The sequence below is a fragment of the Primulina eburnea genome, chromosome 8 (assembly GCF_022965805.1).
Source record: "Primulina eburnea isolate SZY01 chromosome 8, ASM2296580v1, whole genome shotgun sequence".
In the NCBI taxonomy this organism is placed as follows: Eukaryota; Viridiplantae; Streptophyta; class Magnoliopsida; order Lamiales; family Gesneriaceae; genus Primulina; species Primulina eburnea.
The window spans coordinates 41,112,866-41,128,453 of NC_133108.1; the positions used below are offsets into that span (position 1 = coordinate 41,112,866).

Sequence of the window (15,588 nt, forward strand, 5' to 3'; positions counted from 1 at the left end):
AAAGTCAAAATAAGAATTGATAAAAATTATTGAAAAGAACCGACGAAGTATTTATATTTTCATTACTAAAAAGTCGTACAAAATACTAGTTTTTCCCCCAAAAAATTCACCCCCATCAAAAAATTTATCAAGCAAACTTGGTAAATATTTGCACAAGTTTCTCGTGTTTTAAAATCCTAAAATTAACTGTTTTCAAAAATAATCCTAGAATTTAATAGAAATATGACTAATAAAAAATTGACAAATCGTTTTCTTATAATAAATGATTCAATTATTTTCAAATTAAAAGATAATTCATACATGTACGGATTTTATTATCTTATGATGTGATCTCGTTGAAATAGATGAGCCGGGTAAGGAGTTTCATCGGGTTAAATCAATAATTTATAGTGTTTGGAAATTTGAGTGAACAATGATTGAGACAACACCTGCAAACAAGAAAATAACTCGTGAATGGGCGCCGGAGGAGTGTCCGCCGTAGCCACTCTGATGCTAATGTCAGCAGGTTTTCAGATGAACACAAGCAAATATTTGAGAGAAAATATGCCGATGCTTAAGAGTTCAAGGATTTCAGAATCTGTAAATGACATTAATACTTACTATTTATATGAGAAAATAAAGTAGGTACCTCGTTTGTAGCGCCATCTACTAAATATGGTAAGTCGGCTGCCCATATTATAGCTTCTGATGACTTCTTTAACACTTCAAACCCATGTTGCTCTGACAGATTAGACAGCATGTACCAATCACACTCGAGTGTGGTACAATTTTCGAGGTGGCCCAAGTGGTAAGCCCGGGAAGAGAAAAGGTGCCCGGGTAATTAGGCAAATACCTGGCATATTGGCTCCGATTCAGGCGGTCCAATTAATATCCCGAGTCATTCATGACCCGGCTCTTTATGGGGGGTATCATCTTAAAATAAACATAATTAAATCAAAAAATATAAAAATATATTTGGAATAAAACTAAATTATTTGATGCTAATTAATAACAATTTTAACAGTAAAATTACACTTCATCATTTAATTCTGCATTAAATAAAACTAAAATTTGTACATAATATAATCATTTGAAATTGTTGATCTCTTAATTCCATAGATCTTTTTATCAACACTTTCCAATAAAGTTAGATCGTGTTGTCTAACAAAATGCTCAGTATCTTGATGAGCATTGAGATCCACATGATCATGATAAACAAATTGTAGGATTTATATGATTGATTCCACAACACACACTTTAACTTGATGAATGTTGTGAATAACAATCAATATAAATAACTTGTGGATGAATGAACATCATAACGATCCATATTCTGAATTTGATCGATTCCACTAATCAAGTCATATATTCTCAAGAAATTTGTCATTATTTGATTCCACAAACATTAGATTTAGGGACTATATATGTCACTAATTATAGATGTTTTCTAACTAGAGATACTCGATATTGGAAAATCGTAATAATATCTATCCAGTTAAGATAAATTAAATATCAAGATAATATTCTTGATTTAATTTTTTTTTTAAAAATATGATATTTATCTGAATAAATATGTGGACTACAAATATAATTATGATATATATAGTAACTAATTTGTTGTATCGGAACGATAAATATATTTTTTTCGTAAGTTTATCCTAGAACTAATCGTGTTAATTTAGGAGTCAACTTCTAGTGTCAGAGTCCAAGTAGAAATATGATATAAAATCAATAAATAGAGACCATCGTTGTAGAACAAAGAAGCAACTACCGTTCTTCAGAAATTCCGAAGTTTCATATATTCTGCGCGATTCGTGTTAAATTTGATATACACTTTATATTGTCAATAGTCTAACATATATGGAGACAAAATCGCCGATCAACCCAAGGGAGGAGAGAATGTGTCTGGAAAGAAACCGAGTTCCAAAAGGTTCAAGAATGGGAGAGCCGATGAGTATGAAGTGTTGGAAAAGATCGGGGAGGATTCTTTCGGCACGGTTTACGGATCCCGGGAGAAGAAAACAGGTGAAATCGTGGCGATGAAGAAAGGGTTGAATGGATTTTGTAGATCATCATTGAGAGAAATCGATATTCTACAATCGCTTGCTGGTCTACCGTGGTTTGTTGAGTTTAAACAAGTTGTGCTTGATGAAGATGGCGGCGTTGACGTGGTGATGGAGTACGTCGAATACGACCTAGCTCGGGTCATGGATGGGATGACAAGGGGTTTCACAGAGTGGGAAGCCAAGAACGTGATGTGGCAGCTGCTAGAGGGCGTCGCGTTTCTACACGAGAACGGGATCATGCATAGAGATTTGAAACCCTCCAACCTCCTTTTGAAGAACAATGGCAGGCTGAAAATATGCGATTTTGGGTTTTCGAAAGGGTTTGAAAGAAGATTTGATTGCCATTCTCATAAGGTGGGGGTCTCGATGGTATAGAGCCCCGGAGCTGCTTATGGGAGAGGACACATATTCGTGCGCCATAGATATGTGGTCGGTAGGCTGTATTCCGAGGCTGACCAGTTGCGAGGAATAGCCGAGATGATCGGCAGCCAAAAACGCTTTCTTTGGCCTCCATTGGAAAGGAAATTTGCCAATATTCTCTATGGAAAGGGAATTGATCTGTTGAAAAAACTTTTAACTTGCGATCCCAACGGAAGAATAACAGCGGATCAAGCTCTCGATCATAAATGGTTCTCAGAAATCTGATTTCTCGAACCCTCAACTGATGTATTTTTTATTTTTTTTTTAAATCTGATTAGTTTAGATTGCAAATTAATGCCATAAAATTTAGCAATGAAACTATTTGTTTTTTTTAAAAAATTTAAAAAACAAATTCATGGATTTCATGGATAGCCAAGATCTAATTTTGATAAAGATGATGTTAAAAATTCATTTTTTAAAAATATATTTAATTAAAGTATTAAGCCTCAAGACTAAAAAAATTCATGTGTTGTTAAAAATAAAAACAAGAGAAAACTACAGATAAAATTAATATATTTTATAAAATGAATCAAATAGCATCAACCACTAAGGAACATCATACGGAAATTTTTTGAAAGCAAATGCGTTATTTGGAAATCAAACAACCAATAAGTAATTTTGTTAAATTCTATCGCTACTTTTCCATTGAATGAATTTCAATATTTATATTTAAATAAAATTGTAGTTAAAATAAAATGTAAAACTGAAAAATTAGCGGAGAAGTGACGAGATAACGAAATTTTATTAAAATTTAAAGCAATAGCTAAAGATGTTTATGGATTAAAGATATTTTTAAGTAATAGTTGAAAATGATTAGTAAAATGTGATGCGTAAATAAAATTATTTTATTATTATATTTTAATCATATATGTAAGTATCGATGATGTAACATTCTCTTATTGGATGTTCAATTTTTCTATATCTCATCATATTCAATAAGTGGGCGTCATATCATCGGTGTTCACATAAATATGCACGATAGACGTGAAACATATTAAAACTATGTGTGTGTGTGAGGTTTTAGTTGTGTCAAATGCGAACATAACAAACATAGCACTTACGTATTTTGCTATGTGCCCTTCATTTTAATAGAAAACAAGATTGAATAAAAATATGTTTATGGATTGTTATTTATTATTATTATAATTATTACCTAAACAATAAAACATTGTTATGCAGCCTCTTTATTATCATGGATTTAGATCATCTTCCAACAGTTTATCTTTATCAGAGTTTTATGTCTTTCTGCAGTTTATCTTTAAGCATTCATTCGTGCACAAATATTGCTGTGACACTAGATTTGAAATCTATGAATTTCCAATAGTTTATAGTCAAACTTGAAGTGTTTGAGTTAGAGTAGAGATATAAATTGCAAATCCATGTAATATATAGTTTAGCTATGAAAAACATTGTTCGACTTGAGCTATATGTCCAATAATCTTGAGTATTCATTGATGAACAATAGTAAATGCCCAATTGTAAGCTATTTCGAAGGCCATATTTTGGATTCTCATTCAAGTTTACAAGTCTCAATCTTATACCATGTGGATGATGTAAAGCTTTCTGAAATTAATTTTTGTAATACTTCTACGTATAACGTGTTACACTCGATTTCACGAGATGTTTTGGGTTCCATGGTGTGAAGTGTGAACTTCGAGATTTCAAGCTGCTATTGTGTTCAAAGTGAACATTTATTGTTAGATTATTGGTCGACCACTTTAGTGGGACAAATATCTTAGTCGATCGAGAAGCAGAATGGGTATGCATACGTGATTTACTTCCATTATATATATTCATCAATCAACTTTTACTATGAACGTACGAGTATATAACTTTTCTTAAAAAATTTGAAACAGACGTAGGAGTATTTTGAGGTACACAGGAACATACAACTTTCAAAGACAACAATCGAAGAAACAACAAAACAGAAAAGCAAAAACAACACATATATCAGCCTTTTCTCATGGTTTCACTATCGCTCCGCTTAAACACAAAAAATAAGAGTAATCCCACGAATACTACGAAAAAGAAAAATATGGTCACTATATCCTTCCAATCATGTTTATTTATCTGCAAACTGTATGGTTGTGGCAAGAAACGAATTTGCAGAATTGTCATTAAGCTGCAGCAAGTGATCTCAAGCCTTAGGCTTCAGAATCTTGACAGTTTCCCAGGTGAAGTCCGGATCCTCACGACCAAAATGACCATAAGCAGCACTTTTCTGGTATCTGAAGTTGCCACCTCTCTTCAAGTCAAGGTTAATGGCAATCATTCCGGGCCTGAAGTCGAAGTTCTCCTTAATAAGGACGAGTATATCCTTGTCTGGAATCTTCCCTGTCTTGTAGGTGTCAACGAACACCGAAAGTGGTTCTGCTACACCCATTGCATAGGAAACTTGCACGATGCAACGGCGAGCAAGTCCTGAAGCCACCACACTCTTTGCTGCCTGCCTAACGACATAGGCACCACTCCTGTCCACCTTGGTTGGATCCTTTCCGGAGAAAGCACCACCACCAATGATCACCCCACACAAATTCTCTTATATAAAAAAAGAAAAATGGAATGGGTGGGCTGAACCCATAGTTGGATCTATAATAATTAAAAAAAAAAGAAAAATTGATTGGGTGGGCTGAACCCATTTCTATATAGGATTTATTATAGACGGTAGGGCATTTCAGAATGAGGCGTATTTGGGGGGAAAATTTGCCTTTACCGCAGCTATGTTTTCCGTCAGGTTTGATTCCGATTCTACTCTGCTAATTTTCGTTAAATTATCCATCACAACCATTTCGTTTTTTTAGGACTTTTATTCGTGGATTTTTAACTCGGCAGAAACAAGAAGTGAGAAATGAAATTCTTCGTGCCCCTCGAGTTCGACGGTATTTATCGATTTCTGCCTATAACTTTTTTAAGGGAAGGAAACCATTTTTCGTATTGCCATTTATTGATCGGTGGGTCGTCTGTTTATAGATTTCCTCTTATCCGTTCTTTCTTGGCAGACATTCCAAATCACGACGAAAGTAAGTAAAATTCCGTTCCCTCGTCCTTTTCTTACTTGCTTATATGGATTGTATCCACAATTACGGTCAATTCAATTTTGATTTGGATTTGGATAAGGGTTAGAACAAGGTAGGTATAATTAGGTCTAAGTTCTGTTTATTTATGCTGAGTTTGGTACCTTCTTTTGTACAACTATTTAGAACTAAAAAAACTTGATTTTGTATTGTGAGAGTTTTAATATGCCCTATGCTGTACTCGGAAAACCCCCAGTATCCACAAAGTTACAACGTTTAACCCAACAAGTTTCCTCAAACCTAGATGAATTTAATTAATTTTTTTTATGTCTATCCAGATGTCTGCCATTTTCTTAACTGTTTTCATATATGATGGTTTTCAGTTATTTTTCTTCTTTGCAATGTTACTCTTCTTAATATACTTTACTTTGACTCATTTCAGCTATTAAAAACTGTTGCCTCACTGCCTTCATAGGTTACCTTGTGTATGATTTGTCATGGTAGGTCGATTTCTAAATCTTCTTTTTTTTTATCTGATTACTACCAAAAATATATATATATGGTATTATATGGTTGCTGCATAAGAATCACTTGATGAAATCTAACTTATGAAGCTCTTTTTTGTACCAGTGATCTTAGGAAAGACGCACTCAAGAGGTTCGTGTCATTGTCTGCGCTATTGGATTTGTTACTTTTAACCTTTTACATTTTGTCACTGCAATATCATCATACTTACTGCCTTATAACCTTATCAATTACTAATGGAATTATAATCTACGGGCACTCTAATTGTTTGGGCTCCTATAATGAATGGTACATTCAGTTTGGTAATAGACGGTGATGATTTTTTGAATGATTTGTGATAAAGTATGCTAATGTTTTTGTTGAAGTTACTATTATTTACTCTCCATCAATGTTATGCTATCTCGTCTTCTTGTTTTTGCTTTAATCTCGTTCCAAAAAAAACTTATCAAAACAATCTTTTCTAGGAAGAACGAAGAGTACAAGAAATTGCATCGCGAAGGTATGAGATTCAGAAACTTTATTTTTTCATCAGTGAGCTGTGGTTTTGCGAAGCCAATCGTCCCTACAAATGATATATATAGTCATATTTTATTATGTCACTTAATGATTTTGCTAGCAATGATAAGTGAATGGTTTTTGTCGTTATCCACTTGTTTACTATGATATTTGATATGATAGCGATAGCGATGAGTTATAACAATCCACTTAATGAGTTTGTACCGGATGAGATTATAACAATTCATTTAGTATTTATCGTATAACAAACATCGAAGCTGATACGAATTCTTGTTTATGGTGTTGGTTATGTATAGAACTTGAGACTATAATTGTAAGTGTTAAAATGATATATAAGATTGAATTGTAGAAGTGTATTGGACAAAATGTTGAAAAAAATAGGAATCAGACAATGTTGGACAGCAGCCGGGGTGTCCCAGTGCCTAAAAGAGCGCGCCCCAGCGCCTATAGAAGAAACTGAAGAGTGCTGGACAGCACCATGGGGGCCCCAGCGCCTGGTCTGCTGATTCAAAATTCCAGATGTTAAAACAAGGCTTCCAACCGACTAAACCTCATTCACACACATACACACCAAAATCTAAAAGAAGACTAGGGCTCTTCAAATTTCACATCTAAAATCGTTGTAACTTTTTATAAAATTCATGAATCCTTTGTGGGCAAATCGTGATTCCGAATCTTGGAGTTAAATTGAGGATATTGGAAGTCTAATACGATTTTTACAGCTTAGAACCAAGCCAAACATACCATCTTGTGTCTCCAAGCCTTGATAATAAGTTTCGGTTTTATTTCTTGCTGCCTCACATGGGTGTAGTGTGTTTTCATCGGAAATTGAAACAAAATTTTGTTCAATATTACTATATATGTAGCTATGATATATGTTTTCTTTATGATTTTCAGGTCTCATTGAATTTGGTCTTTATAAAATCATTTGGTGCATATTATTTAATAGCAATGGAAACTGAACAAGTTTTATCGATACTGTGTAGCCAAATGATGATACTAAGGATTCTTTATTCTATCATCTATGTAAGGCATAATAAGCAAAACGACTACTGTGACTACGAAAGGGTAGTTAATTCCTGAAAGATGGAAACGCCACTCGGTATATGATATAGGCCAAATATTGATTGCAAATATTGAATGCGTACGTGATCACATATGATTTGCTTATGAATGTCATATAACGTGATTATTGTTTACAACATGTTTTAAGCTATATTGTATGCATCGCGAAATTGGTAACTATGTTTGTTCTATCTTCTATGCATATTTATGTAATAAGCCCAACTTGCTGAGTTTTAAATACTAATATAAAATCCATGTGTTGCAGGATTTGGTAATAAGAACGTGTAGGGCGCCAGTTCAGCACTGGATGCTGCTTGATTGTCTTCCCTAACAAGAACCTGGATATGGCTTCCGCTTATCTATGTTTATATTATGCTGGAAAGGCTATCTTTGTGGATTGAAACTGATGTTATAACCAAAAACTTTCGGTATTTTATGGTCTATATTGTATCGAATATATAACTAGATGCTAAGATATGATTATGTTACCATTGTGCTTTTATTTTTACTGCGAAATCAAAGCCTTGAAGCGTTCTTGTGTTTAGAAATCTCTATTTTAATTACATAATTTATATTTATAGAAATTATGTGTAACCTCTATGTGTTCGGACTAATTTATTTCGATAAAAAAAAAAGTCTATTAACCTAAAATTCATGTTCTCTAGCCAACCCAAAACTCCATTTCTCAAGTTCCTGGGTTTGGTCCACCTCACATGTTCATTTTCAGGAAATTACCCAATATTTACATGTTCAGAATTTTTATTATTATTTGTATTTTGTTGTTTAGGAATTTTCGAAGAGATAACAAGATGAATAGGAGGTCATAAGAAAATGAGTAGAAGATATATAATACATTTAAACATTTCAAATTAGCAACTAAATTATGTAAGCATGTTGGGACAGTGTTCACCGTTGTTAATCAATCATTGATAATTAGTATTAATTATAAATTAGCAATGTTTGATGTGAAATATAAGACATTAATTAACTATTATAGATATTTTATCTTACACTTGCTCAAATTCTACAAATGATTAAATCATAAATCATTATATTCAATCTCAGGTGTCATGTCGTCACTAAATACATATTTTATTCATTACGACCGAGATTACATGGATAAATGGCACTAGGGACTAGACACTGCTATATCTATTACTATTTATTGGGTTTCTTCTGAGCCAAAAGACACATGTGATCTCAATCACGTTTTCCTTGGGGTAATCAAAAGCTAAAGATTCTCTGACTAAAGAAAGTAGACACATGATTTTCCTATTATCAAAAGACTTGAACTCAAAATACACTTATAAATAAATAGTAAATGCGAACAAGAAAAATACACAAGACTTAAAACGAAGTTTGAAACCAAATAAAAATGTATTCTACATATTTTAAAGTTTCCAAAAGACGGATTAAGGTGATAATAAAGCAGCTGGTATTTTCAAAGATCTCTACAAACAATTAAAAGAAGCAGGAAATGAAATCTCAGCTGATATGATCCGGACACATATCTACTGGTTATGCTAGGAGATAAAAATGGAAGAACAAGTTGTTCTAGATTAATGATTTTAGAAAAAGACAATTCAAGAAAAGATGGGGGACCATTCAACCACCCACTCAAGACATAGTGCCAAACACAGCTGGATGACAATAAAGAAAAGCTATAGCAAGAGTTTGAAGTCCGGAAATCAAATCCACAAGAGACTTCTATAAATAACAAGGAAAAAGGAAGATGGAGAGATAACTCAACCTCTTCATTTTCTTTCAAAATAAGTTGTAATATTTTTCTCTTTCAAGTTTATGTGTGTTGTAACTTCGGCTACTATAATTAGCTAAGCAAGTTCCTCCTCCTCTACAGGAGGTTATTATGTAATAATATTTCGTATGTTTGAATAAAAGAACCAAGGCTTTTTCCCCTCTCATGCATTAATTTCAAATTGAACTACTTGACTGTACCTTGAGGTAGGAAACGAAACAGGATTGTGCCAAGTGTTGTTGAATGAATCTGCGTCAGTAACCATCTATTGTGATTGCGTAGTTGGACTATGAAGAGCAGCCTATAAAACTCGGTGCATATAACATGATGGATTGTATGTCAGGGGCCCCAGTTAGGTGCTTTAAACACAATGAATCAATGAGTTGCAATAGCTCGTGTTCTAAGAGCGAATACACCGATGAAATAGATCGAATTTGGTAAGAAATCAAGCGGAAAACATTCAAAATAATCATTCGTTAAGGAAACTGATAGATTTTATATCATGTGCAACTGAATAACTGAAAATGTAAGGGAGATCAGTTCTGGCTTCTATCAGTTCAGTTATGGACGAAACTGAACTGATATCAGCTGAACGGATCAAATTAGTTAAGAACAAAAGCAAGAAGTTAAACAGTAAGTAACACAATATATGTTTATGGATGTTCGGAGACTTCAACTACTCCTACGTCACCCTTTCTACCACCTCGGGTAGGATCCAATAGAATACTTTGATTTGTACAACTGCTTGTACAAACCCACTCAACTTAGGACTTACTCGACTGCCTAACTGAACTCCTAGCTTAGATTGAAGGCAGCACCTTCCAGCCAATACTTGTTTAACGTTTGTGTCAAAGACTATATACACAAGTTTAATATCTTTGTGCAAGACTCCCTCAGCTTTTCTTTTTCGCTCAACTAACTGTTTATGTGAGTGATTATGTGTGTGAGTGTGTGAGAACTGAACAATTGATACAACACGAAAGTGTTCTCACACACTGAGTGAAATGTGCTTCTAATCTAAGCTGATAACACTGTGAAGTGTTCCCTCTCAAATCTGGGTTGTTGGCTTGTAATAAGCTGATATATCTTTTCAATGTGCCATCTTGTTTTCCACACACTACTTTTCTTCCAATCTCTTCAACTAATGGTTTTGATGTTGTATTTATAGAGGCATTTTATCCGTATATCAAGACACATCAAATATGTCTGTTGCAATGTATTTGTTCCTCGAAATATGTGTCTGTCCTTTTCTGGAACGTTTTCTACAACGATTGTACTGTGACCGTACAGTTGTTTTGACTTTAGTGCACAGCTGGATTCCACTTGGATAAGCTTGTCTTGATCTGCAACTGATTGTTCTTAACTGATGTTCTAAACTGGTCAGTTGAACTGGTCTTGTTCTGTTGTTCTGAACCGGTTCTTCAAACTGATCAGCAACTGGTCTTCGAACTGATCTAGTGAAATCAGTTGACTCGTCAGCTGAACTGATTTCACTGATTCAGTTTACCTGGTCAGCTAGGATTTTCATCAGTTGAACTCTTCATCAGCTAACCGGGTTTCTGAAGGTTTTCTTCTGAACTACCTATCAGCTAGACATTCAGTTGAGCTGGTTGCGATGCATCAGTTGAACTGGTTCAGTTCGTTCGATTAGTTGGTTCTTTCAGTTAGCATCTCTGATAGCTTCAGTTTCGGTTCGTAAAATGATCATTTCGGTTTCAACTATCTGCGCACTAAGATAGATTATTAGAAACAAAATAACAAGTTATGTTAACATCAAAATCAAGCAAAGATTGCGAACATGAAACGTTCCAACATAACCCGAGACATTCTGGTCAAAAAACTAAATTGTTCAATTTATTATACAGAAGCATGATGAGCCAATAAAAAAATCGATCATCTGAACATGATATATATACTGTAAACCTTGCGTAGCTGTATGTATTTAGGCTACATGCTTTTAAGAACATGCTTGATAAGTAAAATAATGTCACGTGCCATAAAAGATAAGGACATTATTGGTAATTTTAAAAAATGGGGATTAAAAAAAAGATTTGAAAGGAAAGAGCGTAAAGAGAAAGATAAGAATGGTTTAGGGATTTTTTACAAAGTTGCCCTTTCTATTCAAGTCTTTTTGTTGCTTTTTTTTGAATCTATAATTTGAAGATGCAAATGTTCGGACTTTCGAGAGTCGGATGTTATTGAGTCTCTTTGCCATGGCTTGGAATGGCATACTTTGATTTTCTGTTCTAGTATGGTTTTTTTTAATGAATCGGAATTCGGAAAATTAAAAAAAAATTAGACTCGAATGTTCTTGAGTCTCTTTGCCAGGGCTTGGAAAGACGAATATGTTATTTTTTGATTTGATTGTTCTTGGAATGTTAGCTAAGAGAGCCGAATATATATTTTCTGTGAATGTTTACAAGTTGATTTTTGTGATGTTTTTTAGGGGCATTTTTCGTGGAGTTTTAACTCAGCAGAAACAAGAAGTGAGAAAGGAAATTTATGTGCCCCTCAAGTTCCACGGTAGTTATCTATTTGTGCCTATAATTTTTATAAGTGAAAGAAACGATTTTTCATGATGCGATTTTCTGATTGGTGGGTTATGTGTTTATTGATTCCGTATCCCTTACTTGGAACACATTAATTTTGATGTCACAAGTAAAATTCAATTCCCTCTTCATTTTCTAACATATATGGATTCTTATATTAAATTCCTGTCAATCTAGATAGAATGAGGTTGGAATATTTAGGTCAGTGTTATGTTGATTTATTTTTGACTTGGTTACATTTTCTTGTACAACTCTTTAGACCTAAAACTGGATTTTGTATTGTGAGAACTTTAATATGAACTATGGTGTACTTGGTAAAACTCCCAGTTTCCACAAAGTTTCGATGCTCGATGCCAGAAGTTTCGGAGAACAAGGAATGATGCATTCAAGCTAAATCTTTTCTTGGTGAAAGATGAATGTTAAATTTCACGAGTCGATTCTTTATGTCTAACCAAATATTTGTCATTCCCTTAAATTTTTCATATTTTATGGTTTTTCTCTTGTTTTATTCTTCGCAATGTTTCTCTTCTTAATATATGTTACTTTTAATCTTTTCAACTCTTAAAACCTATGGCCAAACTATCTTCATAGGTTACCTTAGGTAGGTCCTTCCTAAATCTTCTGTTTTTTTTTTCTAATTACTAAAAAAAATTTTACGTTTATGTTATAATATCATTGTATACAAGCGCATGCTACCGAAGCGTTGCATGCCTCTAACAAAGAAAGAGATGCGTATGCAAGGACCATTTTTGGTCTCAACCGAGCCTTCACAAAATTGGTACGAGAAGTTTTCGACGACATATCGTGAACCAACCAAAGATTTTCTCACTCTTATGAATGTTGCAAAGTTGCTGTTTGGTCTGTTTTTTGCCAAGAAGGCTGTTGACGCAAAAAAAGCTATTGAAGAATCATGTATATCTACAAAAGTCATAAACGAGAAGATGGGTAACTTAGTCAAAGATTTGCCCAATGTATGTGCAAAGATGGAAGAGAGCAAAATAGAGCTGAAAAAGCTCAATGATGGTGTGCTCAACATCCATAAAGATATGATAAAAAATTGTGAGGTAATTCGATAGCTCTTGAATTTGAAAAGAAATTAAAACACACAATTCATTGATTTGAAATAACATGTATCCATAGATGGAGGAGGGGAAAAAAGAGCTGAGAAATAATGACCGTGCGGTCTACTACATCCTCAAGCTTGATGAGTCACGGCTTAATCAACTTGTAGTATTGTCGGCATTGGCCTGAGGTCTCACGGTTTTAAAATGCGTCACAAAGGGTTGTTACACGCTTATTTAAATGCCCAGCATCTCTCCTGTCACGGTCCAGCCCACTTGTGATATTGACCTATTTGGCCCGAGGCCTTACGGCTTTAAAACGTGTCACAAAAAGTTGCTACACGCTCAATTAAATATGAACTATGGTGTGTGTAAGGACCGTGTATCGTATTATCGTAAATCCTGTGGTGATTATCGATAATTTATGAAATTGTCATATTGATTATGTATTTGATGTATATTATGACAATGGAATTGAGAAATGAATATTGTATATGAATTGATGTTGTATGAATTTGATTTGAGAGGCCGGACGCCAATATAGTACAAAAAACTAAAATATTGGACAGAACATGTGGCGCCCGAGCGGTAGAAGATTACCGCCCGAGCGCCAGTGGAGAATGGGTGAGTACTCGGGCAGAACCCTCCGCGCCCGAGCGGTAGATTATGACCGCTTGAGCGCGGTGCAAGTGACACTCGGGGGCAGAACTTCTCGCGCTCGGGCGCGAGAAATCTACCGCCCGAGCGCGAGAGCGGTGAGGATAAGAATCCTTTCTTTTCTCTTTCCTTCGCCATTTCTTATACGATAACTTCGAGGGAAAGTTAGAGAATTCGATTTCTTTCGTCCGATTCGACTTTGAAACGCCGTCTAAACGCGAAACAAATTATATATTTGTTATCTGCGCATCGAGGGCTTCTGACTGAGGTAATTTTCTTCTCGTTTCAGCAGCTTTAAATATCAAGGTGCTGGAATATCATGTATTTGAAGTTGAATTTCTGATATGTAGTAGAATATCCGACAATAAACTCGTATTCAAAGTCGGAATTGAATTATGATATGATTTGAATTTGATATGAATTATTGAAGTTTCAAATGATATTTGAAACTCATATTAATGATTTTGGAATATGTTATTGATTGGAATGAATATGTTATTGATGTAGATAGAGTGTTATATCAATATCTTCAGGCTACATCAACTGGAACGAAGAATTGAGGTATGTTGCGACCGGGTAACATACGACAGGTATCTGTATTATATGATATATGATTAGATTGATTGGATTGGATTGGAATACGTGTCTATGTGCCTATTTGTTGATTTGATGTGGCATACATGACATTGAGATTGGAGTGTCGATGTATAAAATAAAAGTTTTGTTAACACACATCATTTTATGCATACATCGATACATGACATGCACGTTGAGCTATGATCCTTGGATACCCTGATATGATTTGATTGGATTCCGGGGTTTGTGAACACAATGCTATGTTTGGTATTACATGACCCTTAAAACATAGACATTTGTGGCCCCATATGATTGGATATGAGATGTGGGATTGATGGCGCTTCGTCGACGCTATCATACGTGTATTCCCATATCGGCCGGTGTGCCAGCTCGAGCATTGATTTGATTTGATAGCGATTCGATTGATTCTGACATGTGCTCAGTGGATGGGCATTTGACCCTATACCTCCACGACATACATGCATTGCATACCATATATCATTGTTTAGATATCTGTGGTATATATGATTGGTTGTTCCATACGGAGCTTTGCTCACCCCCAAGGGGGGCTGTTGTTGTCTTTGTGTGTGGACAATGGCAGGTACTCCAGGATATCAGGAGGCCAGAGAGGGTACTTCTGGTGGGAGCCACAGCTTGGGCTGAGGTTTATGTTTATGTCTTGTTCCCAGTATATATGTATATGTATCTATATACCGGGGCATGTCCCGAGGATATGAGATGTTTGTATGTGATTGGTTTTGATTACGTGTGGGCGTGTATTATGATTTGAATTTAGATACTATTTTTAGTATTTAAAAATCAAAAGAGATATTTTGGGCTCGTCGTAAAAGAAAGTTTAAACTCGTTTTCCGCTGTAATTACTTAACCCTAATCAAATGCATTGTAATAACGATTAGGAGCTAAGGGCCCCACAGTGTGCGTATGCAAGGACCATTTTTGGTCTCAACCGAGCCTTCACAAAATTGGCACGAGAAGTTTTCGACGACATATCGTGAACCAACCAAAGATTTTCTCACTCTTATGAATGTTGCAAAGTTGCTGTTTGGTCTGTTTTTTGCCAAGAAGGCTGTTGACGCAAAAAAAAAGCTATTGAAGAATCATGTATATCTACAAAAGTCATAAACGAGAAGATGGGTAACTTAGTCAAAGATTTGCCCAATGTATGTGCAAAGATGGAAGAGAGCAAAATAGAGCTGAAAAAGCTCAATGATGGTGTGCTCAACATCCATAAAGATATGATAAAAAATTGTGAGGTAATTCGATAACTCTTGAATTTGAAAAGAAATTAAAACACACAATTCATTGATTTGAAATAACATGTATCAATAGATGGAGGGGGGGAAAAAGAGCTAAGAAATAATGACCGTGCGGTCTACTACATCC

General features: G+C 34.8%; 2 protein-coding genes across 2 annotated transcripts; one reads left to right on the forward strand and one right to left on the reverse strand.

Moving 5' to 3' along the window:
• Nucleotides 1–453: 453 nt before the first annotated feature.
• On the forward strand, nt 454–2,690 carry LOC140839280 (cyclin-dependent kinase G-1-like). Its single transcript, XM_073205919.1, has 4 exons — nt 454–579; nt 728–787; nt 1,830–2,365; nt 2,468–2,690. Exons 1-4 carry the CDS (start codon nt 454–456, stop codon nt 2,688–2,690), a joined length of 945 nt encoding a protein of 314 aa, XP_073062020.1.
• Nucleotides 2,691–4,602: 1,912 nt separating this feature from the next.
• LOC140839281 (S-adenosylmethionine synthase 2-like) lies at nt 4,603–5,104 on the reverse strand. The gene is made up of 2 exons (XM_073205920.1): nt 5,101–5,104; nt 4,603–5,003 (listed from the first exon to the last, which is right to left on the reverse strand). The coding sequence occupies exons 1-2, from the start codon at nt 5,102–5,104 to the stop codon at nt 4,603–4,605; spliced, it is 405 nt and encodes a 134-aa protein (XP_073062021.1).
• Between the last annotated feature and the right edge of the window lie 10,484 nt (nt 5,105–15,588).